Below are 24733 nucleotides of genomic sequence, written 5' to 3'. Positions count from 1 at the left end.
GCATCCACCACTGATGCTCCCACGTCAGGTTTGCATGTACCTCCGGATACAGAGCGCCTGACTTCCAGCCTTCAGCCAGCTTGCACCAGTGCACTTCTCTGCCATTAAAATGCGAGGCTTGACAAACATTATCGGTGTGACTTCAGGCCCAGCTACGTCAAAACAGCCATTTCTTGGCCACTAGAAGGTTTCTAATAACCCTGCTGCCCCTCCAAAAAACCAGCATGTTAACTAGAAGCATGCCTTGAACACTTCTCCCTGCCCCACCACAACCATATTTCAGGACAAGTAATTGCTCACGAGTGTGTGCAGCTGCTAATTCCTGGAGATACACAAGGCGTATATTTTCAAATAGAAGAACACAGCTTTTAGGACTTCAGAACAATGAAAGGCAGGGCGACTGCCTGAAGTGCAGAAACTAAAAGCTTTTTCCTTCAGAACAAGAGCAGAACCGAGTAATTGTCGTTTCCAGGGAGATGGAGAACTTGAGGGATCAGAGCTCAATCTGCAGTTAAATGGATTGGAAACAACTCCCTAGCAGCTGCAGAAAAAATATGGATAGAAACACACAGGAAAATCCAGAGAGGGCGTTTTCTCAGCACTGTACACATCTCCCCACGTTCAGGAACGATGGACTGACTTTATTCAGATGATCCAGGTCAGCTACTCACTGAATGCCAAGGGAGAAGTATTTGCTATGTTATCCCTTTCCTTATACATCTCCCATTCAACCTCCTTTCACAGCAAAAACTGACAGGTATTTCAGTTTTCTCCTTTCCAGAGAGAAACCTGAAAATTCTCTCTCACAATCCTGAAGTGCAGTTCTAAGCAGACCAGGTATGCAAAAAATACCTAAAAGAAGATCTTAATGTACTCTTTGCAAGCTAGGCAGGCCTCTGCCTTTCCACTGAGATGTTTCACAGGTGCCAAAAGACAAAAGTTCATGCTTCAATGGGATGCCAAATTCTGAGCTTCTCCCACGTAAAAGGCAAATCCCATGACTTACATTCCTTCTAAAGGGTGTCCTGAAATCACATCTGGGGAGCACGGGCCAGCAGGCAAAGGGTTTTCCAAAATAACCAATACCTTTGTGAGTGCTGTAGAGGGCTGCAAATGTCACCACGAAGAAGGTGGTGGAATATTTTCCAGCATTAACCAGATGAAAGGCCCGTTTGTTATCACGGTAACGGCGCAGGCACTGGATGAATCGCAACCAAGCAGGGATGCACTGGACAACGGCTCTCACTCCGTAGGAGTAGCTGTAACAAATCTGATTATCTGCAAGAAAAAAGTTTCAGGGACACAGAGTCAGCAAGTTTAAGAGCTCCTATCGTCTTCCTTTCCCTAAGAGTAATATCACTTGACGTGAAAGCAATTCCCCATCAATGCCTCGTACTTAGGCACACACACGTATCCAGAACAGCGAGAAGCTCATCACCAGAAAATATCCTGAAGCCCTTTACTCCATCTTGGAGGTATTTAGGTGCATGACATCAGTAACACATCCAGACAGATCATCATCTAACTCCTTCACTGCTGCCAGTATAATTAACATGCAAGAAGATTAGAAATAATCTATTTTTAAATTTATTTTGTGCTGTTGGCAGTGCTGTGAATAATCAAATTAAGGATGGAATTGCAAAAGGCCTTCGACACTGAATTTTTGTGCATAAATGGGAGAGCATTTCCAAACTCTGCAGGACAGCTCAAAAAGGCTACTTTGCCCAAGATGTCCTTAACCCATTTTTCCTGTATATTGTAACAGGAAAAAAACCCTATTTCAGTATGTGTTTGGGGTTGTTTTGATGTTTTTTTGTTTTTTTTTAAAAGCAAAGCCAGGGCATAGTCCTGGCTTCAACAACTAGGGTGAGAGGCAACTACACCAACACGACATTGTGTCACACCCCTGATGTTTGAAAGCCTTCTTTTTATTGAGGAAATGACCAGGAAAACCCCAGCTTTGCCTGGAACCCCCAAGCATGTCATATTCTTATGCTGTCTTGCTCAGCACATCTAAACCAAACACCCCACTGACTAACAAACATTTGTTTCTAATTCTGACTAACGGAGACAAGTTATTAGCTGATATTAATCCCAAAGCACTGCACTATCATTCCACTGTTTGGACTAGAAGAGGACAAGTTGCTATCCACTCAGTTGCTTTATTTATGTTCTTTTTATTTTTAATAAATAAATACATAGTTACTTGCAACACTGTCTTAAAGGGAAGAGAAAGATCAGACAGATTGGAAGAACAAAGTGAACACTGATGCTTATTGAAGCATACTGCAAATTCTTTCAGCAAGTGTCAAAACCATCAGACAACATGATTTGCCAGCAGTCACTGCTTAAAATGGAAAGACAACAGCCCGATCCAGGAGGAGGCAGGTACTATTTTGCCACTGGGAAGGCCAAAGTCAAAATTCATATGCCAACTCTGCAGCTCTTTTGGCTAGAAAGGAGAGAAGAGGCAGAGCACGCACAACCCTGGCGTCACAGCATCAACTCTAATTGAATAAGAGGTGGCACTAACAAGCTCTGAGGAAGTTTCTCCATCCTCTCTTGCTCTAGGGTACTGCGATGGAGCCTGTAAGAAGCAGGCTACGGCACAGAAAATTGTGGTTAACAAGCTCGTGCAACTCATTTTCATGCTGAGCAACAGAAACAGGCTAAAAGCAAATAAATGGTTAAACCACTATGAAATAACACAACAATGCCAGGAAAATGGATTTCTCTTTCCAATCAAGAAGTGCTGGGTCTAAATTCTTTGATGAATATACACATCAGGCCAAATGACTGGATCAGCTAATGAACACGGATGTGAAATTCCATTTCTCTGGATGGAAGTAAGAAAGGACAGAATCTCTCTAATGCTGTGTTTACAAAAAATGCCAATTATTTCATTTCCTATGTCATTGGTAGCCCTCTTCAAAACAGATAGATAATTATGAAATTGCCTTGCTCAGTGTTTTTCAGGTCATTTTGACCACGTTGGCATGGGTCATCAGCATTACTCTACCTGTATTTGCCAGAAGTCCAGCATTGTCCTCCCACTGAACCTCAAAGCTGTAGAAGCAGATCATGTATTCCAGATCCATGAGTATCACAACCAGGCTGTTGAGCTGGTCAGCCAGCCAGAAATCTGCGAAGCCCACCTTGTGGAAGGGAGCAGTGAACACTCGAAACTGTCAGAGAAAAAAAAAAAGGGAATCGTTCATGACATAGTGTCAAAGACATCTAAATGCAGTGGCAGGACATCACAGCATTGAACAAATATGGAAATAACAGAAACGCTTTAAGATTTATTGCTGGCCTTTTGCTCCTGCTGACAAAAAAGGTAACTGTCTCCTCACTTTTAATACAAATAACATTCCTGCTTTCCTCCTCCTGTATGCAACTATTCATGTGTCGTGTCCCCCCCCACTTTTTTGGGTTTTTTTACCGGCAGAAGAGCCCAGTCTCCTCCAACCAAGCTCTTTCCCAGAAACTCCCAGTCTCCATGTAAGAGCTCTACACATCTCCGTTTTTCCCGTCGCTCATCATTTTCACCAGCACTTTCTTTCAGACATTTATGTCATGTCTACTGACATCTTCCACACTTACCTTCTCCCTCACACTTAATGTCACTTACAGACCCTCAGCATGGCCATTAGTCTGATCCTGGCTCAGTTTACTTAACACATTAGCTGTTCTTTGCTGTTAGAAGTTGTAAGAGTGAAGATTGTTACTGCTGGATGTCCCAAGCCCTCTAGGAGGGAAAGAGTTAAAGAAAGGGCAAAGGAAATCCTATTGACTGTCAATTAGACTCCCTCTCAATCCCAGTCCACTTTCCCTCTAAGCCTTAACAGCAGTTTTGCTACTTTCAAACCAGACAGTTTTCATGGTCCATTACCTTTGATTACAACTCTCTCTACCCGGTTAGTTATAGGTACTAACGGCCAATTTCTCAAAGAGACAGCACCAGCACCATCCTGTAGTTCAGAGATTTATGAACCTTTAAATTAATGAAAGCACAGGCTAACACTGATCTTCTATATTGCTCTCCTTATTAACCTAAAGGGTACGCAGTTACAGAAACCCGGGAAAGGACTGACACATTCCCATCAGCTTGTAATGCCAATTTAAGGCTCTGGTCCTACATTTCAAAGCCAAATAGGGGATTAAGACTTAGTGGCATTAAACAGCAGATATGGATCTTGACCCAGAAAGCACTGTGCTCACGTAGGATGGAACAAAGGCTCGAACAGGGCCAGCCGTTAGGGAGGTCTGTCCTCAGTCAAAGCAGTTCAGCTGCAGAACAGCTTCTGCAGAGGTCAGAGAAGCCACACCAGCCGTCCTTTTCAAAAGGTCCTTCCTCCGTTTTACCAACAGTCCCTGATATTATCTTTACCTGTTTCATCACAGACCTTTTTTTCCCTGGAAACAAAGACTAACTAAAACAACAGAAACATGAAAACAGCTTTACAGATAGATGTCCCTGAAAAAAGAAGAAATTAATAAAATCTACGTTGTTATTTAACTTAGGCACTGCCAGATGACAGCATAAAACTTTTAAGAGAGTAGAAGCTTTCCACCTAAAGGTTACAGCAGACGAGGAGTCAGCAGATATGTCCACGACCCAGCTAAGGCACTGGTATCTCAGTCAACTATCCTCAGGAACCTGAGCTGCCCTTTGAACCCTCCTAACCCCGTGCATTGGGTGCTGCGGACTCCCACTGCTGCCCCAACGGTGCCCAGGCATGGCTGGAGCCGCAGCCCAGCTACCAGAGGGTGCTGGCAGCGGAGGGCACTGCCTGCGGGCAGGTACCACGGGCGACTCCTCACCTCCCAGCTGCAACACCCTCCAGTGAAGACGGACCGCAAGAATAAAGTCATAAAATACCAAAAGCTGGAGTTGAACCTCAGTTTCAAGTAATCGGTTGCAATTATATATCAACGGTTCCACAAGCCAAGCACAGACTTCCTGGTGCTGATTACTGCAGTTTTATTAAGTGCTGAGACAGTAGATATTTGAGCTGGAGCTAAATCCTTCCTAGATTTTCACCTCTCATAGACAGGCTCCCTGCAGTTGTTTCGCCATTTCGGAGCCCTGCAGAGAGCGTGGGCATGCAGACATTGTGCCATCCCCTGTGCTCGGATCCGATTCCTCCCGGCGAGCCGCTCTCCTCAGCCTACACAAGTGCACTCGTGGGCTTCTCATCTGGCAGCAAAGGGGCAAAGAACGCTCACCTAAGCACGTAGGCAAGAAAGAAGAGCCTGGCATAGGAATTAAACTTCCTACGGGCTAAATAACTTTTTTCACTCAGAGGAAGATCAATTCAGGGATGATCAAACAGGTCCCGCTCATAAGTACCAACAAGCAGTTGTTGATGATCACGGGTGGATGCAGTAAGCCCCCTAGATCCACCACAAAATGCTACAACACACTAACATATGCTCCTGATTTGGTCCTAGAAAAATCGAAGGTGCCAGTAATGGTCTGCTACACCTGATACATCAGGCTTCACTTTGGCTGGAAATGAAACCTATCAAGCACGTGAAGAAAAATGCTCACCAAACCAAAATTTGTGTGAACAGCACAGTTCTAAGAATTGCACTATTTAAACCTCCTTTCACCCAGATAGCTGGCGACTGCAAGGAGACATAAAATACTCCCAGGTGGCCAATTACATACAATAAAAATTAGAAAAGCCTAACAGCTACTCTTTATGTCTTTTGTCTGGCCTCTTTTCCCCTTCCCCCTTCCGCATAACACACAGTCAGGTGTACTGTGTCATTTTCCACCATTAAGGTGATCTTGCATTTTGATGAAGCTTTTTTCCCCAGGAGACCTTGGGATGAATTGGCCTGTGCACGCTTGAAGATATGCCTGTGTCGCAGACTGCAGCGTAGTTTAGAGATAGCTGGGACAGAGCTGGTACTGGAAACGAAGAGCTCTGTGAAGACTGAGAGTCTTACCCTGTTAAGACGTTAAGGTAAATTAGCACAGATATTGCTCACACGGTTAGAGCATTTCCAGTGCTTCCCCTAGCACCAAGGGACAGCAGTAAGACTAATGAGGCTTGGGACTAAAGGTACATCTATGAGAGATGGCTGAATGCTGGAAGGCAAACAAGGAAGAAACTGAAATAGTAGTAAGTTAGCAAATCAAATAACAGAGGTAAGCGCACAGAGGTTAACTAGTTGTGTGCATACCTGCACGCACACGCTGGAAGCATAATTCTGCCTTTCATCTTTGTCAGGTTCCAGATAAAGTTAATCGTTTTAATTGGCATTAAAATGATTCTACGAATCAAGAGCCAAACCCTCTTCCACCCAATGCTCTCAGAGCAATTCCAGCAAGAATAAGGTATCAAGGGAACCAACTTGATTAAAGTCAATTTAAAAGGACATACAGGGTGGGGATGAATGTGTGAAACAGCCACTTGGGAAGAGACTGATGAGCCATCCAACAAGTTTGAAAACTGTTCTTTTGGAGCTCCCACCTATAACTGGAATGCTGAAGTGGCACGCTTATTTACATTCAATTTACCAGATTTATCTTACCTGGAAAATAGGACCTGGCTCTAAAATAAATAGTTTAAGACCACAGACAGATTTGCTGAAAAAACCCCACCCATGAACCTAATTTTATAAGCAGGAACCTTTGCAAAGGTTCCCTCTCCATCGGTGAAGCCTCTCAATGTTGGCACTCACCCAGCTTGGGCTGAGGAGCATCCATGCAGCCTTCCCTTAGAGCACTGTAGCCCTAATCAAACTGTTTCATTACATTAAGGAACAAACAAGCAAAGATATCCAAGCGTTTCTATATGTGCAAAAATATGTATACAGCTGTCTATAGGAAGATTAACAAATAGCTACCTGCAATACGAAGATGATGATAGACTGGTACAGACAAGCAGAGGTTGCTTCTGTAAACCCATGCTCAACAACCATTTGTAGTCAATACCTTATCAGGTCTGCTCTACAAATACACAGTGATAGAAGCATCCCTCTTCCCTGAAGATTAGTGACACCTGTATAAACTTAACTGCTACTGCTCAGCTACAGCATTTTTAAAATTTATTTATTTAAATCAGGTTTGAGACTTACCAATAGTTTGAGCAGCCAAAAACGGGACTTGTAATATAAGGTTTTGGTAGGGTTGATGAGAAAAAGCAACATGAAGCCATACAAGATGAGTGGATTCACCTGCATAGGGATGTAGGTGAATTTACCATATATACATGCCAGCAGGCTCAGGCACCACAAAACCCCCAGGAAACCAGCAATCTACAGAAAGATAGAAAAAAACCACATAGACACCTTATGAAAATACAGCTCCGAAACCTACAATGAATTCTCATTATGAGAAAAGGGAGAGCAGTGCTCAATCCTGTAATCTAATCAGACTTCAGCAACTTCCTCTTCTAATTGTATTAGAACTCCTTGCCAGGAAATGGTGCAGGATTTATCCTCCTGATACGCCGCACAGCTCAACCACTCCTACAATCTGTTCTGTTTACCTCAAAGAGATGTTGATGGGACAAGTTGCTGCGGGGATTGAGTTCGAAGATGAGGACGTGATTCACTCCAGCCTGTCTCCAGCCATATGTGTTGATACCCAGGAGAAAGAGGAATTCTATCAGGAGAAAGCCACCTCGATAGATTCTCACAAGTGGCCACACATTTGGTCCATCTATAAAAGCCACACCTGGCAAAGACAAAAAGAAAACGACCTTAGCGATAGCACAAGTCATGTCACAAAGCAACGCCGCGCTCCCCTGCTTTGTGCTGGTTCTCAGATGCTCGGCCGTACCCCGTGAAAACAGGGTACGCTCGTCTGCACCTGCATATGCCAGTAAGTGGAGGACTTTTTGCCTAGCCTGTCAGAGGATTTAGGAGTATTCCGGTGAAAATTCACTCTCCAGCTGGTGTAGTCGGGTCATTAGCAGCGTCTTAAGTCAATTTAAAGTCTGTCTCACACTCCAGGCCCAAGGGACAGCACTAGCATAAATCATGACTATATGCACTTAGATGTTCTGGTTTACTGGAGATGAAATCCCAACAGACAGATACACAAATACTTCAGCTCCCCACAAAACCAAGAAGCACCATTTACAGCATTTAAAACAATGCTAAACTGTGCCTAATCACTGAACTCAATACAACTGTAATGTAATACATATTCATAACTAGCAATATAATGTCCAGCCGCACCCGAACAGAAAACCCAACATAAGGCAGCAATACTGGAAAGCCTGTTGCTTCCTTTGTTCAGTCTTCAGGGTTTTGGAAACAAATTTGCTTAATTTCAAACAACAAGCAACCTTACAGAGCAGCAGCTTTCTCTAGCACAAGCCTCTTTAGAAAATACCGTCCCCCGGTTGCCCGACATGGGTTTTATGAGAAAAGCACAAATAAAATACAGTTATTCGAATCCTTAATTTCAGCTTCATTGAGTGTTTCTCACCCACATGCTTTTTAAGAGGGGAAAAAAAGAACATGTAGTTTTACAGAACTGATGCTGAGAATTTATTCCCAGAAACCTTCCTGTCTAAATAACAGCCCCAAGTTTTTCAAACTTTTCTTCAGAGAAAGCACATCCATAAGAAGTTTCATGTGTTCAGCATCTGTACTTTATACTACATAAAATTATAGAGGAAAAACGTGCGAGGAACAATGACTCAAGAACTGTTGCTTTAAATTTAAAACTTAAAGAGATGATTGGATTCAGGCAAAAGAAAGTCAAATTTTGGACAGAAATGACAGACACCCCAAAGAAGCCGGAAGAAATGAGTCTTAAATACAGAATTGCAAAAGCAGGATTTCAATTTTTAATCTGAAATGCCTGCAGACCAAACCAAGGGAGGTGCGTGCAAACAGGACAGAGTAGCCCCAAAAATACTGAAGAACAAATGACCCGACAGAATAAGACAGATGTGCTGTGTGCTACTCGAGACAGAACGCCCAGACAAAGGTTTAACCTGAGGTGAACACAGTTCGCTATGACAGTAGAGCATATGACTTCCATAGCTAATGCCACTAATCTTATTTCTGGACTCTCAGGGTGGTAGAGCACCATAATCGCAGTGTGGAACAACAGCTGGTTCTGGAGAGAAAAGCAGATACTGAACAGTACAAGCAGCTGAGATACTAATGCAGAGAAGCTAAGAGTATTTCTGTATATTCTCTCCTCTGATACTAAGACCCTATCTAGTCTAGCTTCCGCAGTATAAAGGCTAGATTTGATTCCCTTTTCATGTTTCCTAACTGAACCATCTTCTTCACTACAGCCGAGCAGTTTGACTGAAGACCCTCAAGGAGCCCGCTTGCAGGGAAGTGCCCAGCAAAGGTCTACAAGGTCTCAAACTGGCACATGTCTCAGGGGAGACCTTATCGCTCTCTACAACTACCTGAAAGGGGGTTGCAGAGAGGTGGGTGCTGGTCTCTTCTCCCAAGTGATAAGCGATAGGACAAGAGGAAATGGCCACAGGTTGCGTCAGGGGAGGTTTAGACTGGATATTAGGAAAAATTTCTTCACTGAAAGGGTTGTCAGACACTGGAACAGGCTGCCCAGGGAGGTGGTTGAGTCACCATCCCTGGAGGTATTTAAAAGACGTGTGGATGAGGTGCTTAGGGACATGGTTTAGTGGTGGACTTAGCAGGATTAGGTTTACAGTTGGACTTGATGATCTTAAAGGTCTTTTCCAACCTATATGATTCTATGATCCAGTCCAGGGCTCTGAAGTACAGGCCTGAGGCGAAGAGATTTTCCATTCATATACTGTTTCCACTTAAATCCCATACAAGCAAAGTCACCTCCTAGAGCCAGCAGGTACGTGACACTCGATCAACTCATCCCTTCAGCAAGCACAGGCTCTGAACCAGGCGCTCAGAGAAGATGACGTCCCTGGTGAGAAGCCCGACGGCAGTGCAGCTTAATTCTCAAACAAGAGACAGGGCACTGCTGCAGCAAAGAGTCTTGAGATTTTACATGAAATCTTACCGGTTTCTGGTTAACAAAACACATGCCCATTTCCATGAACTTTCAAACCTCAATTACGCACTAGCTTGGCACCGAGGAAAGCTGATACAGAAACAGCGAGGCCTCAAAATTCGTACTCTTTAGGATGACACCCTCCTGGGATCCACCTGTAGCATTTGCAGCCTTTAACAGACCCCAAGTTATTATGAACTTATCTCTGTAAAACGTTGCTGTTCTAGTTTTAAAATCAGGCAACACAGAAGTTGTTCGCTGTTAGAAGTCATGTTCTAATGCTGTTTCACAGATTCTACACGTACAACAATAAAATCCTATCTCAGCCAATCAAATCACAAAACCAATTTGACAGAAGTAGCATAGAGGTTAGCAAAGTAATATCCAATTAAAAGCAAACACTTTGCAGTTAGAATACAGTTTTTATCCAGTATCTGAAGTAACATACAGACATCAGATCATGTCTGCTGATACAAACATACCTATTATTCATGCCGGTTTAGTAACATCTGCTTTAGAGATATAACCATTTTTATGAATTCATTCTCACAACTGTTTCACTTTTTCATTCTTAATACTGAGAGATAAAGCAAACACAACTGGCTTCAACTGTATTTGCATCTCACAGAGAGATCAAGCATGTAAGTTACAGGAAAAAAAAAGACGCAATGAATAAAGAACAGCTTCTACACATTAAACGGATGCTGCACACAGATGGGTCAACTTTCTGCCTCTACCACAGCAAGACCAAACGGGAAGCACTGCAAACAGCTTCTCAAACAGAGAAATTTTATCCCAAGAGATGACTGGATCCAATTACAGAAACATCTGATTAAAAACTCTTTTAAGTCAAAAACAGACATGGGCTTTCCCTAACGCAAGAGCTCGTACGTTGACTTCTTAAGCCTTTTCCTTTGTACTGCTTAAGCAAGTTACAACACTACTGAAATCACACACACAATTAGTAAAGCCGCTTGCGATTAAGCACTGTATCTGGATCTACAGTACTAACATGGCTTTTACTCTATCAGAGTCCAAACTCAGAAGGCACAATGCAGAATAAAACCAAGGCCTGAGATATGCAATAATTCACTGTAGCTTTTAACTCATTGTAGCTGTTGCCAAAATCTGCCAACAAGAAAAATTCCATCAATTCCATTAATAGACACCAGGCATTGAAATCCTAGAAATTTCTACATGAAAGCATCCTGAGTGGCATGGTGCTCACATGGCTCTGTGTCTGGTCTCATTCTCTGTAGGGAGTCAGTACCATGCAAAACTTACGTTCTGCAAGCACCTCTCTCAAGGTGGGTGAGGGCTGTGTGTTCACAGTAAGATAACGGAAATCTGTCTTTATACATGGATGTTGCACCTCCAGCATATCCCTCCAAGAGTAAGGAGGAAATCAGGACAACAAACCATAATACGTTTGAAGTCCAAAATCCACGTATATAACATAAGAAAAACCACAACCTGTTACTGAGCAGAACTAATAATTCACAACAGTGTGACCTGACTCAGGCTGATTTAACCCAGAACATCCTGACCAACCCAGTTCAGATCCAGGCCCTCGCTAAGTGACGAGAACATATCCAAACCAAGGTATGGCAGCCAGCCAGGGCCAGCTGAGGATACCCACCTGAAAGTATGACAGTGACGTTCAGTGCGATGAACAACCCACAGAACAATCCAACCCTGAACGTAGTCCAGGCTGGTACAGGCTGTGAACAAAGCAATGGTGGAATTAAGGTGGAGTAAATAGGTTCTCAGCAAAGGCAGATTAATTTGTCGAGTAAATTTAAAAATCAGGGATACAACGTTCTGATCTCTGATCGCACTCTTGATCTCAAGGTGAGGTTTTTTTAAGCTGAAAATGCTGCATAATATTCTTGCCTATGTTGTTGCTGTGTTGAAACAGAGCTTGGGCATCTCAACGCCCTTTGAAAAATATTCCAGACCACACAAACACCAAGCATATGTTATTATTAGCACAAATTTCCTTTTACTATTTACCTCATCCTTTCATCCTCATCTGCATGCATTAGGAATAGTAAGCAAGCTATTTCCAAATCTTCTGGAACTAAAGCAGATTATGTGACCATGCTCCCCTCACAATTTGCAGAGCACGCTCACATCAATTATTTTCACTACTTTGTTCAAATGTTGAATCTAATTTGGCACCTTGACAAGCTGGAGAAGCAGCTTCGCTATAAAACTCGATCTCTCACCTGAGCTGCTCCTAAGGGTGGAACACGCAAACGTTTCATAGCCTTCTGTCTGTCTCCATCTTCTAACTCGTTGGTCACCACTTCCTAAGGAGATAAAGATATACATCACAGAAGTTTGTTCTAACGATGAGCACACGGTACTGCATTAAAACAAAGCAAAACAAAAAGCGGTTGATTTCCAAGTTCCATTTGAGCCCTGGCCCAAAACTCTTCTAATACACCGTAACAAAGACGGGAAAAGCTCACCACGCTGCATCAAGTTACTACACAATACAAGCTAACCCTGCCTGAGCTTTCCAGAGTGAGAAGTCACCAGCTGAAAAGAACACCCCCAAATTTCTGTAAGCAGTGCTAGAACTCAGTGGCATTTCAAAAATCGATTAATAGTTGTCTTAGTGGTGAATACAAGCTATAGAGAGGGCAAAATATTCTAGGGCTCAGCAGTGAACAAGAAAACATTGTTTTCTAGTTAAAAGAGGAGCGGTGCCCAGACTAGCATCTTTACCTCTGTTTCGGAGATAAGCTGGTTGATCTTCTTGCAGGTGTAGAAGGGTGCCACCTCCACCTCGGCCACCCGCCATTCCGCCCCCCGCGCCGTCTCCAGGTTCTTGTCATGCTTCTTTAAGATCTTGCGGAAGCCGGTGAAGTTCAGGTTCTGCCGATGAGGGAAAACAGTTACTGGCTTTTAACCTCAGTCAGCTCCCAAGAACATTAAATGGCTGTATTTCCAGCACTAGCAAAAAAGGAATAGTTAATAAGAAGAATCAAAATAAACTGCCCAGGGAAGTGGCGGAGTCACCATCCCTGGAAGCGTTCAAGGAACATGTGGACGAGGCATTGCAGGACATAGTTTAGTGGGCATGGCGGGGTTGGTTGATGGTTGGACTTGATGATCTTACAGGTCTTTTCCAACCTTAGTGATTCTGTGAAAATTATTTCATCTATTGTCAGGAAGTTTTTGAGTTATTACTTTATTAGAAGTAATACATATCCCTTGCAAATAACAGAAAAAACGTGGGACTCAAGGGCGTAAAAAGAGGTAACTTACTTGCAGGGAACTATCTAAACCTCATATTCCCTGAAAAACCATATCACTGCCACTTCCCTCCTTAATGGGAAGTGGTGACATTCCTGATGAAACCTCACTGAAGTTAAATAACCTTTGGACATACTCAAAACTTGTATGCTTGAAGTTATTTCAAGACACACTCCCTCTGTCTGGGTACACCTCACTGCGTACGGCCCAGGTACTGCAACTGGGCAACTGGTCTCTGGATTAGCAGTAGTTGTAATGAGCTCTTAACAAAAATATAAAGCTGCAGAAAAACTACGTTGTGTCCTAACTCCCACAGTCATTGCCAATCCTTCAAGGTGTTTTCCCTTCTGAAACTAGGCTATGATTTTCAGTTTCTTTAAACTTTATGCTGGTTTCAAATCCAGTTCTCCAGATAAGTGCGTTACAGACGGGAAATCCTTGTACAACAGAAAACTTGCGAAAGTTTTAAATGCTGCAGATTAAATCCAGACAAGTGCATCCCCCTAACAGCACCCTTTCCTACAGACTACATTACACAATGACTGCAAAACTAGCTTAGGCTTGCGGACATGGGAGATGTAACTCTCTAGTCTGTCGAGATAAGCACACAGTGCTGCATTAAACCACGAAATAATGGTTGATTTCCAAGTTATATATGAGCCCTGACCCAACACTCCGCTAATGCACAGTAACTACGATAGGCAAAGCTCATCACGCTGCAGGCAACTGCTGTGAGAAGATGCGTTGGACAGCCTGCGTTTCATTAGACAGGAAACGCCACTCGAAAGACTCAACGGTTCATTCAAGCAGCAGCAGGAACGCGGACAGACCATGGCAAGATACGCTTCTAAAAAAGCTTAGAAAGTAGCTTGGAAAGAAAAACAGAGAAAACGGCAAAATCCAATGCCCAGGGGAGAGGCGCCAACTACTCACTGAAATTATTTTCAATCTAATTATGCTTCGAGTGATTTAATACCAGACCCCTACCATCGAGGTGGGGAAATGAGGCTAGGGAGACAGGAGCAGGAAGCCAATGCCCTAACGAGCTGCATTATTGCAGACAAGAGACTTTAATTACTTTCTATTAGAAAAAACAGCATTCCGCCCCAGGGAGAGCAGATCACTATTTCAGAAATTTGAAATGAAAAAACACAACAAAATGATGATTTTGGTGAGAGATTTTTCTGTAGCCTGAACTAACATCACTATATCTGCTGTGTCTGCAATCTCAGCCTAACTCTGGTGTGCCTTGGCCGGTCGGGGCATGGTTACGCCAGACACCCTAGAACCTCTCCAGCGGCGTTTCATCCTCCGGCTGCAAAAATTCTGCAATCCCAAAGTGCATGATAAAAACACCGTTGGTTACAGTGGTACATCTGACAAGGAACGTGCTGTGATGGAACTGTGAAACAGAACAGTCAAACATCATTTACGCAGTCAGATGTTTGGCAATTCGTGATGCTTTTATTTGGCAAGGGGCTTTCTCCAAGCCTGACTTCCATTTCTGCTGGATACTAATCGAATCCCTTCAAGTGAAGCAACTAATGGTATGTTTTGTCAGTAAAGGTGAAAAAAACCCAAACAGTGCAACTTATGCAATAATATAATGCAAGATCAAGTAGAACCAAAGAGTGGACTCTGAAATCTTTGCTCACATACAAGCGCATTAGGAAACGCACCAGCAAGGCAAATGCACAGCAGTTTAATATGATTGATCCAGCCTCGATTCTTCGCCCGATGAATGTACTTTATTATATACAGTATATGTAAGTAAATACTATATACTTAATTTCTCAAGATTCATTTGTTCTAAACCACAGTGTTTCAAATAAATAGATTTATTTATATATGTACACACTCTAGAATATTATTACTGTTAACAATAAATTAATTTTATCAGAATTTTAATCATTGGTAGGTTAAACAAGCAACAGCTGCCCTGGAGACAAGTTATAGTTTCACTGGATGTTTGGTTTGCGTACGTTATGAATGAACGCAAGCAGCTTTTTCTCTTGCTTCAGTCCTGAGGGATTTGCTTCACGTGGATTTTCCTTTCTTAGTAACCCAACTCAAGACTTCAGCATTTCATCAAAGCCATGGTTTGATATTTATAATGCCGCTGTTGACTTCACTCTACCTCCTACGTGAAGGCTTCAGCTACGTCATCTTCCCACCAGGTTGTTGTTTTTCCTCTCCAAAACTGCAAGAGCCTGAACATTCCTAGTTCTTACATTCTACGCTCAAAAGCGATTAAGAGTAGTATTCTGGGATCTGGCTTTATGTCTGTTTTAGTACTTATGCTCCTTGTCAACTTCAAGACCAATTTGAAATAATTTTTCTCATTCCCGCTTTGAAGATACATTGTAGAAAGAAACTCTGCTCTTTTTGGAAACTGTGAAAGCTACCAAATCCAGATAGGGTTTACATCAGCATTTAGTACACATACAGTGGACCTAGGCTCCTAAGAGCAAAAAGCAAAAATATAAATGTGCAAGATGCCTTTCTTCACTGATGAATAATAGGAAATGATTTTCCAAAGGAATGACCTATGTCATCCCCTATTTAAATTCTTCATCAAGCCTCAGAAGTGATTTTCTGTAACCAGGAGTAATAGCTTACTTTTTTTTAAAAAAAAAAAAAAAAAGTGAAGAAATCACAGTAGGTAATACTGCTTCGCTGCATTCCTGAAAAGCTACAGATGCTCTACCTTTCCCAGTATTTTGAACTAGAAACTATCTCTAATAGTTAAAGGCTTTATTGAGAAACTCATAAATAGTTTCCAGACATGTGCTCAAAGACATAACATCACTTTAGAAGAGGTACAAACACTCAGAATTTTGGAAGAATTAAGTTTGGTCCATACTGCAGAGTGATATTCAATTAATTCTTATGGTGAATTTTGTTTAGTAAAGTTCTCCAGCATGATGCTAGTAAAGATCTAAATACAGATGTAGTGAATTTAAGTTCAAACATTTTTATTTCACAAGCTAAAAACCCTCACAGTAAGCCATTTAAATGCATTTCAGAGTATTTACCACCAAAAGAGCTAGCCCAGGAAAAAAGATGTTACCAGTTTCAGATTTTTGTTTCAAGATTTTTGGAACAAAATCACCATCTGCAATATTTACCATGCCCTTTCATGCCAGAAATCCAAGTACAACTAAAGATTTGTTTTTTTCATACTTCAAGGCAAACGAGCCTGCATCCTACAGAATTAAAAACATTTTTTTTAAAATGGATGTTTTAACAAGAAATTCTGATATAGCAAGGTCACCGTCACTACCATGGTAACGCCAAGAGGAAACAGTACGTTAGCATTTCAAGTTTCATTATAAATATTAGATAAAAGAGCTTCTTCCCCAACTTGCCAGCTCCAGCCCTGCACAGAACAACACACTACAGAAGAAGGAGGTCCCGATGTGACTTCGTGTTCTGGCCGTGCCTGGGCCAAGGGTGCTGGGGTCAGCCAGCCCAGAAAGGGAAGAAGAAGGAAGGGCCTTCTGCAGGTCAGCTTAGCATTTCTCGCTCAACAAAAAGCAGCAAGACGCACACTGCTAGCTGCTAGGCACCTGCCTTTTCTTTAAAAATGTTTAGGGACCCCAAAATAAAAAAAACCCACAAACCAAAAAACCTGGCTTGAATGAGGCAACTAAGGATACACAAAGCACAGAGACATTTACACACAGGGCTTTGTAAAAGCACCTCTTTTTGCAGGTACCTGATAGTTCTGCAGTAAGATGAGGCTGAGGTAGAGCTCGCTGAAGGCCAATTTCAGATCTTTGATATTCCTATGCTGGACACGCTCTTCGTGGGACAGGTGGAAGACCGGCTTTCTGCGCCGCTGCAGCGTGGAAGCCCCACTGGCTTCTTTCTGTGCGTCCAAAGTTGACTGTAACTCAGTCCGAAGAGTAGTAAACCTGCGCTGAGCTTCTGCAAGCTTTTCTGTTAGCAAGGAAAGGGAAAAGTCAGGTGAGAGGATAGCAACTTGCCTACCAAGCACCATACCTTTTTCTCAGATAACGTGCCTGTAGGTAAAAAGCACTGCGTTGAATAACATACTGCATGGCCTTCCCCCACTAAGCATTAAATTCAACAACTCTGTGTATTTTTCTTTTATGAAGCTCCTTCTTGTTAAAGGTTTTAATGCACTCTTATGTAAAACATATAGGTTCTCTAAAAAAAAAAGCCATCATGTCAGACAGGTCTTAATGAATACAGTCAAAATCAAGGGGCTGTCCCTTCAGCACAGACCACAGCAGCATTAGACATGACCTCAGACCTCTGGACTTCCACGCTGGATCTGATTTCTTGAGGATGCTCGTTCCGGGACCGTACGAATACCTGTTACGGATGGAAGAAGCGGAACCTGCGCAGCTGCCGCCTGTTCCTAGGGGCTATAGACCGGCACAGGGACGCAGGGTCAGGCCTCCCCACCCTGGCAGAGCTGCAGCTGGAGGCAGCCGGGTAGATAGGGTCTCATCCAAATACCAAAGCCGACTCTGCGCGCAAAGGAAAGCCGCTCTCCTTTCTCAAATACAGCAAACGCACGAAAAGAATCCAAAAAAACCCCTGTTAAACAATATTATGAAACTTGACAGTTAGTAAGCAAAGCGCTTTTCATATCTGTGCACCCACTACTGACTCCGTGTTTACTATCTTTTTATATGACAGTAAGGAAATCAAAGGGAAAAAAGCACACTTCAAACCTGACACTGAATTTTGTTGCTCAGAGAGCAACGCAAGCCCTCTGCCAAGCTCCCGGTGCCAGACAAACACAGCTTCTGCTTTGATCAGGAGTTACAACACTGCTTGCTGCTGTACATGATCCGCTGTAATAATTCATCCCTCTCTTCCTCAGTTTAGGCTCACGCAGGTTAGAAGCATTGACTCATTATTTACTGATTAAAGGGACAGTCAAGCTGAATTTAAATATCGTTTTGATGTGTTTTCAGAACAAGTCAGTCTCTCTTCCTCACATCTCAAGTATGAAAAAGGCGTTTCTTTAAACATGCTGCTTTATGTACTTTCAGAAAAAATTCTTTTTGGCTAAATAACAATCTCTTTATGCTAAAAACAGCATAACTGACATCATTATCTTTCTCGTTGTTCTGTATAACTAGTTCCTTCCAGGTCTTTCCCCCTCTCTACAGCTTCAGTCACAGCTTTGGCATCTCGGCTGATAAGCCCCACGGCAGAGCATGGGCGCTGGCAGCGGTCAGGAAGAGGCCGAGCGGGTTGGCAGTGCTGGAGCGGGCGGCGGGGAGCTGGAGCCACAGGACACACACCGCTGCACCAGAACCACCACCCCCAGCTCTGCCCGGCAGTCTCCTGGCTGACAATTTAATTCTCTTCATTAGCATCTTATATAACAACTCAATGGTAATTCGCAATTGCCCCCCCCCCCCGCCCCGAAGTAAGATTTACTCTTATGGGAGCAATTCTGACCTTTTCCTCAGTCTTATTCAACTCTGGTTAATTTTAAGAGCAAAACTCCTCTATAAATAATTTTACAGTGTTCTGCATAAGTGATTTTCCAGAAGGAGAATGCCTTTCCAAACAGAAAATGGGGACCAATATAGAAAAATGAACTACAGAAGAGCCTGAAACTCTCTGTAACTTTCTTGATTATAAACTTTAATAAAGTAAGACATTTTAAAAAGACAGGAAAGGACAACTCCTCTCTGACAACTTCTACAGCTGCAAGGCCTCCACCGAACAGAGGCAATGCAGCCCACAGCGAGAAGCATCTGCCCACAGCCGACAACCACATAATATTTAACACACACAAGGTCAGACTGCAAAAACAATAATCTCTCCCCACTTTGGGAACTCTCTCGGGGAAAAAGTAACAGATATCCGTTAGAGTAGCTGTTAGAATCAAAAACCTTCATGTAAAATAAACCTCACAAGTCCCCACTCTATATTCAAAACGGTATATTAAACCATCTGGTGATACACTGAGATTTCTTTTGGATCAAATTATTAAATATGGAAGAGTTTAAATTTACATCTTTCAGTTGAAAGCACTGTTCCATTGTCCCTATATCCAGAAAAATCTTAAAATCCAGCAGCCTAATAACACAATATTTAAAGAAAAGCTAATGCTTTGAAATAGTTATAAAACTGCTGCTGCAATTTTCTTATCTGTTTGCAAACCACCATCCATAAAAAAGCATCACCCCCAAATACAAACAGTCGTCTTAATTATGCACTGCTGAAAAGAGTCATTTGCTGTCTCCCATACAGCCCTCTCCATCCGTGGGGAGGACCCCACTCCTCTGAGGTTGGGGCTTTAAAGACAACCAAACCAGTCCAATACTGACCCGCCACTCCTGCGCAACGGCAGCCCCACCACCTTCTTCTCCCTCCTGCCCACTCTCTTGCACTGACTCCGGTTATCCAGTCCACAAATCATTCTGTCTCGTTAAGGTGCGATTTTATCATCAAGATTCATTGCAGAAGCAAAATAAGACAAAACGTGTGCTGCTGTTTTTAAAACCTCCTAGGGAATTGCCTAGGGAAACGGCAAAGCAGAACAGAAATGAATCCCTCAATTTGCAACATATTCCAAAATATTTGAGAAGACGCTCAGCACTACCACTAATTTAGCACTCCGAAAAGTGACTTTTTAAAAAATACGCCACTCAAAAGAGTTAGAAAAAAGCAGCACGCACTTAGAAACTGGAAGCACTCTTGTGTTGCAGCGTTTTGCAGGACCTGATGCCCACCGAGTACTCAGCTCAAGTGTAAACTTACAGCAAAGACTAAGGAGAAATCTAAAACCAGAGGCAGACTTCAACAAAAATGCTTGCAATAAAGAAGCAGCTTTGCTCAAAAAATCCTTCTAGATCCTGACTAAAACCCACCGCCTGAAGTTATCACTTCAGCTATGCAATTCCAAGTTGGTTTTGACTCTGTTTTCCAAGTTTAAAGAAACGTTCACCCATAAGGATCGTTAAAAAGCTATGACACCAGGAGCTAGTAAAACTTCCCCCCAAGTTCCAGTTTACATGCTCATGGTTGTGATCAAAACCTGATTCACCAGGCAGGAGGTAATCCAACAGCCCATACCCGCTGGCAGCTACCCCACTGGGGGCTCTGCGCATTTTAGACAGGCTCTTGTAGCACTCCTGCCTTTGCCTACTTGTACATATTATGTCCAATAATTTGCTTCCCAAGTTAAAGCTGCGGCTTGCTACAAATAATAAACCCAGCTCCTAAATTAACCACAAAAATGTTACTAGCTAAACAGTAGCCCAAGCAGATCCTGATGATGCTCATTTAAAATATAACAAACCTGCCCTCTAGAAAATCCCAAACCAAAACTGGCCACAAATAAAACTTTAGCACTTGAGCAGGCATTTGCCTACTGGAACTATCTGAAGATTATACTGCCGTTTTTTTTTCTTTCAATTGAGTACAGATTTTCTCCAGCGTAGTCCAAATAATCACAAACTGTTTATCAAATCAGATTAAAGCTAATGGCAGTTTTCCTTCCTACAGAGCTGGGATAATGGTCTGGGGAATTAAGGCTATGTTTGATGAAAGCCGACAACCTGAGCACACAGCGAAAGGCAAAGGCATTTTGCAGCAGGCACTCCAACCCCCAGCGCTCCGGGGAGCCGGGGAGGAGCTGGGGTCCGGGAGCAGCCCATCCCCAGAGGACAGGGCTGTCCTGGCGATGCTCGCTGAGGATCCCTCAGCGCAGGGAAAGATGACGAGGAAATGAAACGGAGATCAACAGCAAGCTTAGCTTTCTTGAAAATGGCCAATATTTATCGTTGTAAAGACAAGCGTGTAATAAGCCATGTAATAAGCCTCTAATAAATAGGATGTACAGGTCATAATCCAAGCCGACACACGCTTGGAATTACAATAGGGTCCGATGTGACATATTTCTGACATGATCAAAAAGGGGAACCACTGATGGAACCTTTCTTGATGTAGCTTAACGTTAATAACCCTAATAAAGGGTTTCCATATTAAAGTCACGTTGCTCTTCTGCAAACAAAAGATTTATTTTAATCTTATCACAAGAGATTTTCAAATTACATATATTCTCTCCTATAACTTTTTGAAGTGACGGCAAGTTGAAAAAACCCTACCCTATATTATTAATGCCATTTTAAACAATGCTGGAATGGGTGCGTATATGTGGGTACATGTGTGTTAGCAGGTCCTCATTAGGGAAAATTATAATCTGCATTGTACATCTGAATTGACAGAACTTTCTCCGCAGAGTCTAGCTCGCAGTGCACAGGATCTGATATAGCTAGGAAAGTAAGACAAGTTTCTGAGCATAAAAGCCTTACCTCAGACCTGGGAGAGAAACAGAAGATCTCACAGGGAAATAAAACCGAGAAGAATTGTTCTGCGTTAGGTACCTATGAATTGCGTGTAGATAAATGCCTATAAAGTGTAAAGCCCAGCCTAATAAAACATATCACTTCTACCTACAGACTGCCCCTTGCCCTTGTCTCTGGCTACAGCAAGACACCACTGCTCCAGGGAGCCAGAAGAGCAGGCGCAGCCGGCCGAGGCGAGGTTTCCTTCCCTAGATGGAAGCTGAGCATTTATTATGCTTTCAGCTATTCTCATGTTCACAACCCAGATTCTGCTAGCAATAAAATAGCTAGCAATAAAGTCATCGCCTGGTGGTTATTAAAATATTTTGCACGATTCAACTTTGTCTTTGTTACCAGATTAGAATCAGAAATAGAAAAGGCTACCATATTGTGCTGCAAAAGGCTGTTTATAGCACCAAGTTAATAAATCACTTTGTTAAGAGAAAGTATAGCAGAAGTCGATGCATCATTGTGTCCATAATTAAATGCTTTTCTAGTTGAAAACCCATTTTAAACCCTACCAAAAGAGGCTGAAAACCAGCTGAAGTGTAATGGTGGGTGGAACTGGAGCACACTGTTACTAAGCCTTTTGTAGCAATATTACAGGTGAATTTCCCATTATCCCATTCTAAAGTTTATTTTCAAAACACAGGGTGGGAAAGCAAACTTTCTCAGGGAAAACAACAAACAATAGCACTTTGACATATGACCCCTAGGAATCCCTACTCTTACCACCATTACATTCTTACTCAATTTACTAAACAGGATTCTATACACAGCCAATGACAAATTGCTACTGGCTGATCTACTCCAGAAAATTGCAAGAGTTTAAGTAAGAGTTAAGCGCTTAAAAACTTGTTGGACACATCGAGACGGTCAAGTCCACGATTGCTATTCCTGCACAAGCTCAGGAAACAGCAGCTAAGGAGCTTAGCACGCCTAAAACATGCACAGGAGGCTGTCACCATGGATAACGTGAGAAACTGTGCCCTATATGTAAGCTGCCACTTAAGTTTAAGAGCACCTTCATAAAGTTCAGCAGGATGCTATTGCAAAACAGCGAAATCAGCTGCCCTTCATTCTCCCTCCATTCAAATACCATGGTTTAGCTCCACGTTGGTGATTAAACCAGAGAAGTTCCCATATAAACCTGCCCTATAATTTCCTGATGGCAGACCTGCATGGCCACTGTGGTTATTCTGAAAGTCTGGGAGCTTCGGATTCTTTTTGTGTTGCTGTGTTTTCCACAAATACACACAAATAAGCACCTTACCTGAATAGAAAATATTGATTTTGGCAAGTTCTTTCTCACAGGTCTGGAAGAACTTCTCTTCAAACGTGGCAAAACACCTTTTCACTGTGTCCTCATCTGTGTCTATAAAACAAAACAGAAGAGAAAAAAGAAGCTGTAACAGAAGAACATAGGAACAATTTTCTAAGTGGCTGTCATGGAAATACTTCTTCAGAGTAAATCCACCTTCTTTGTCATGCAGAGAAAGAACAATCAAGTCCAAAGGGCTTTGAGGGAACACGTATTTGGCTGTAAAAGGAATTGCGCCAAGATAGAGAGGGAAAAACCCACAGAAGCAGAACTGCACCTTGACCGAAGTTCCCATCACCTTTTTTTAATCCTCCAAGCGCTATTGCAGATCTCTCATGCTTCATTTCCATGTCCTACTCCAGCTTGTGAGACTGCGCCTGTAGGGCCATCCTGGATCAAGACTGCTCTTTATACTTACAGGAATTGTTTTAAAAGGCATCTCACCTGCCACCACAGAGTCACCCACCCTAAAGCTGCACACCAGTGGAAAGGGAATACCATGCCCCATCCCCACCCGCCCACTCTGCTGCCTCCGGCATCCTGAAGCCACCTCTCTGCTGCCGTGTCAACCCGGCACAAAGCCACAGGGCCACTGCAGGGGTGGTCCCCCCTTCCCTCCCACATCACCTGTGCAACCATGCGATAAGCCGGATCAAGGAAAGACCTTCCAACCAAAACAAAAGCAGATTGAGTAGCAGCGTAACCACCCCCAACATGCTACCATCGCTCCATGTCAGGGTTAAATTCTTACATTTATTCACCCAGAAGTTGTTCTGCTCTCCAGTCTCGGGCATGGTCTCCAATACAAACTTTAGTGAGAGCTAACCTCTTTAACAAAGATTGGGGTTCATGATGGGGGTTTGTTCTTCCTTCCCTGGGTTTACCGTAGCAGAAAGCCAAGTACCATCGGTGCTGCGTGTTCATGCCGTGCCCTTTCCAGCTTGTCCGTCATTTCACCCAGAGCTTCTCCAGCACTCCCACCATTGCAGCGTGCTTTGTGCTGGGACTGGGACACAAGTTCTCAACCTACCACAGGCACTGGTCTTGCTCTTGAAGAACAAAGCTGGCCATGAAAAGCATTCATCCCAGATTAGCAAACAAATGTATTTAGGAGGGAAGTGCCAAGCCTTGAACTGAAGGCTTCGTTTGACCTGCCAGGAGGACTCCTTGGCTTCAGCCATTGTTCCCACCTTGTCACCCCTATAATCCTTCAAATACAAACGTAGCACCACAGCAAACTAAAATCTGCCCAGCGAGTAAATGGGAAACTGCGTGGAAACTACCTTCTTCCTTCCTGGACAATAAAAACCTCTCTCTCATAAGCCAAGTTTAGGGGAAGAGGCCTAAATTAGGGCAACCGTGATCAGAGCCACACTTCTCCCCCACTGCTCTGGGACTGTTTTAACTCTTTGGGAAGAACTGAGTACAATTCCATAATTCAAGTTAAATTTTGCAATTAAAGGAGCAATTCGGGCATTCTGTTATTACAAGGAACATCGTGCAGCTTCTCCAGAAGTGCACAATTTCAAAAACAGAATGACTTTTCTAATACCTAAGAAGTTAGTTTAATGATTAAAAATTAAAGAATCCACACTATAATTACAAAATCTAGCACTGTCAATCATCTGTCCCAAATGCTCCTAACACTGAAATAAAGCAGACTCTTCATACCCCGGATAGCTGCAGTTTCTGAATTCTCATGCAGTCTTACAGATTAAAAAGGTTAGTATTACTACAAAGAGGAAAAATTAAAATTTTATTACAGTCTTGATAAGGTCAAGAAATAGATTTTGAAACACATGTTATTAAATTGAGATGATGAGT

At 42.8% G+C, this 24733-nt stretch overlaps 1 protein-coding gene across 3 annotated transcripts in view; it reads right to left on the bottom strand.

Moving 5' to 3' along the window:
* Positions 1-24733, bottom strand: part of XPR1 (xenotropic and polytropic retrovirus receptor 1) — a 109247-nt gene that overhangs the window by 14125 nt on the left and 70389 nt on the right. Inside the window, exons 3-12 of one of the 3 annotated variants that reach the window (XM_059822335.1) lie at positions 22862-22963; positions 16962-17185; positions 12713-12862; positions 12208-12291; positions 11619-11700; positions 7506-7693; positions 7093-7272; positions 3030-3185; positions 2437-2452; positions 1087-1278 (exon numbers count right to left, since the gene is read on the bottom strand). In XM_059822335.1, coding sequence (XP_059678318.1) covers positions 1087-1278; positions 2437-2452; positions 3030-3185; positions 7093-7272; positions 7506-7693; positions 11619-11700; positions 12208-12291; positions 12713-12862; positions 16962-17185; positions 22862-22963 — 1374 coding nt within the window. Of the gene's footprint in view, positions 1-1086; positions 1279-2436; positions 2453-3014; positions 3186-7092; positions 7273-7505; positions 7694-11618; positions 11701-12207; positions 12292-12712; positions 12863-16961; positions 17186-22861; positions 22964-24733 lie in introns of all 3 variants that reach the window. The other 2 variants (XM_059822334.1, XM_059822333.1) reach the window with 2 other exon arrangements.

Source organism: Gavia stellata, chromosome 10 (assembly GCF_030936135.1).
Source record: "Gavia stellata isolate bGavSte3 chromosome 10, bGavSte3.hap2, whole genome shotgun sequence".
Classification (NCBI taxonomy): Eukaryota; Metazoa; Chordata; class Aves; order Gaviiformes; family Gaviidae; genus Gavia; species Gavia stellata.
Note: the sequence above shows the minus strand (reverse complement) of the source record. Positions and strands in the feature narration are given on the sequence as shown.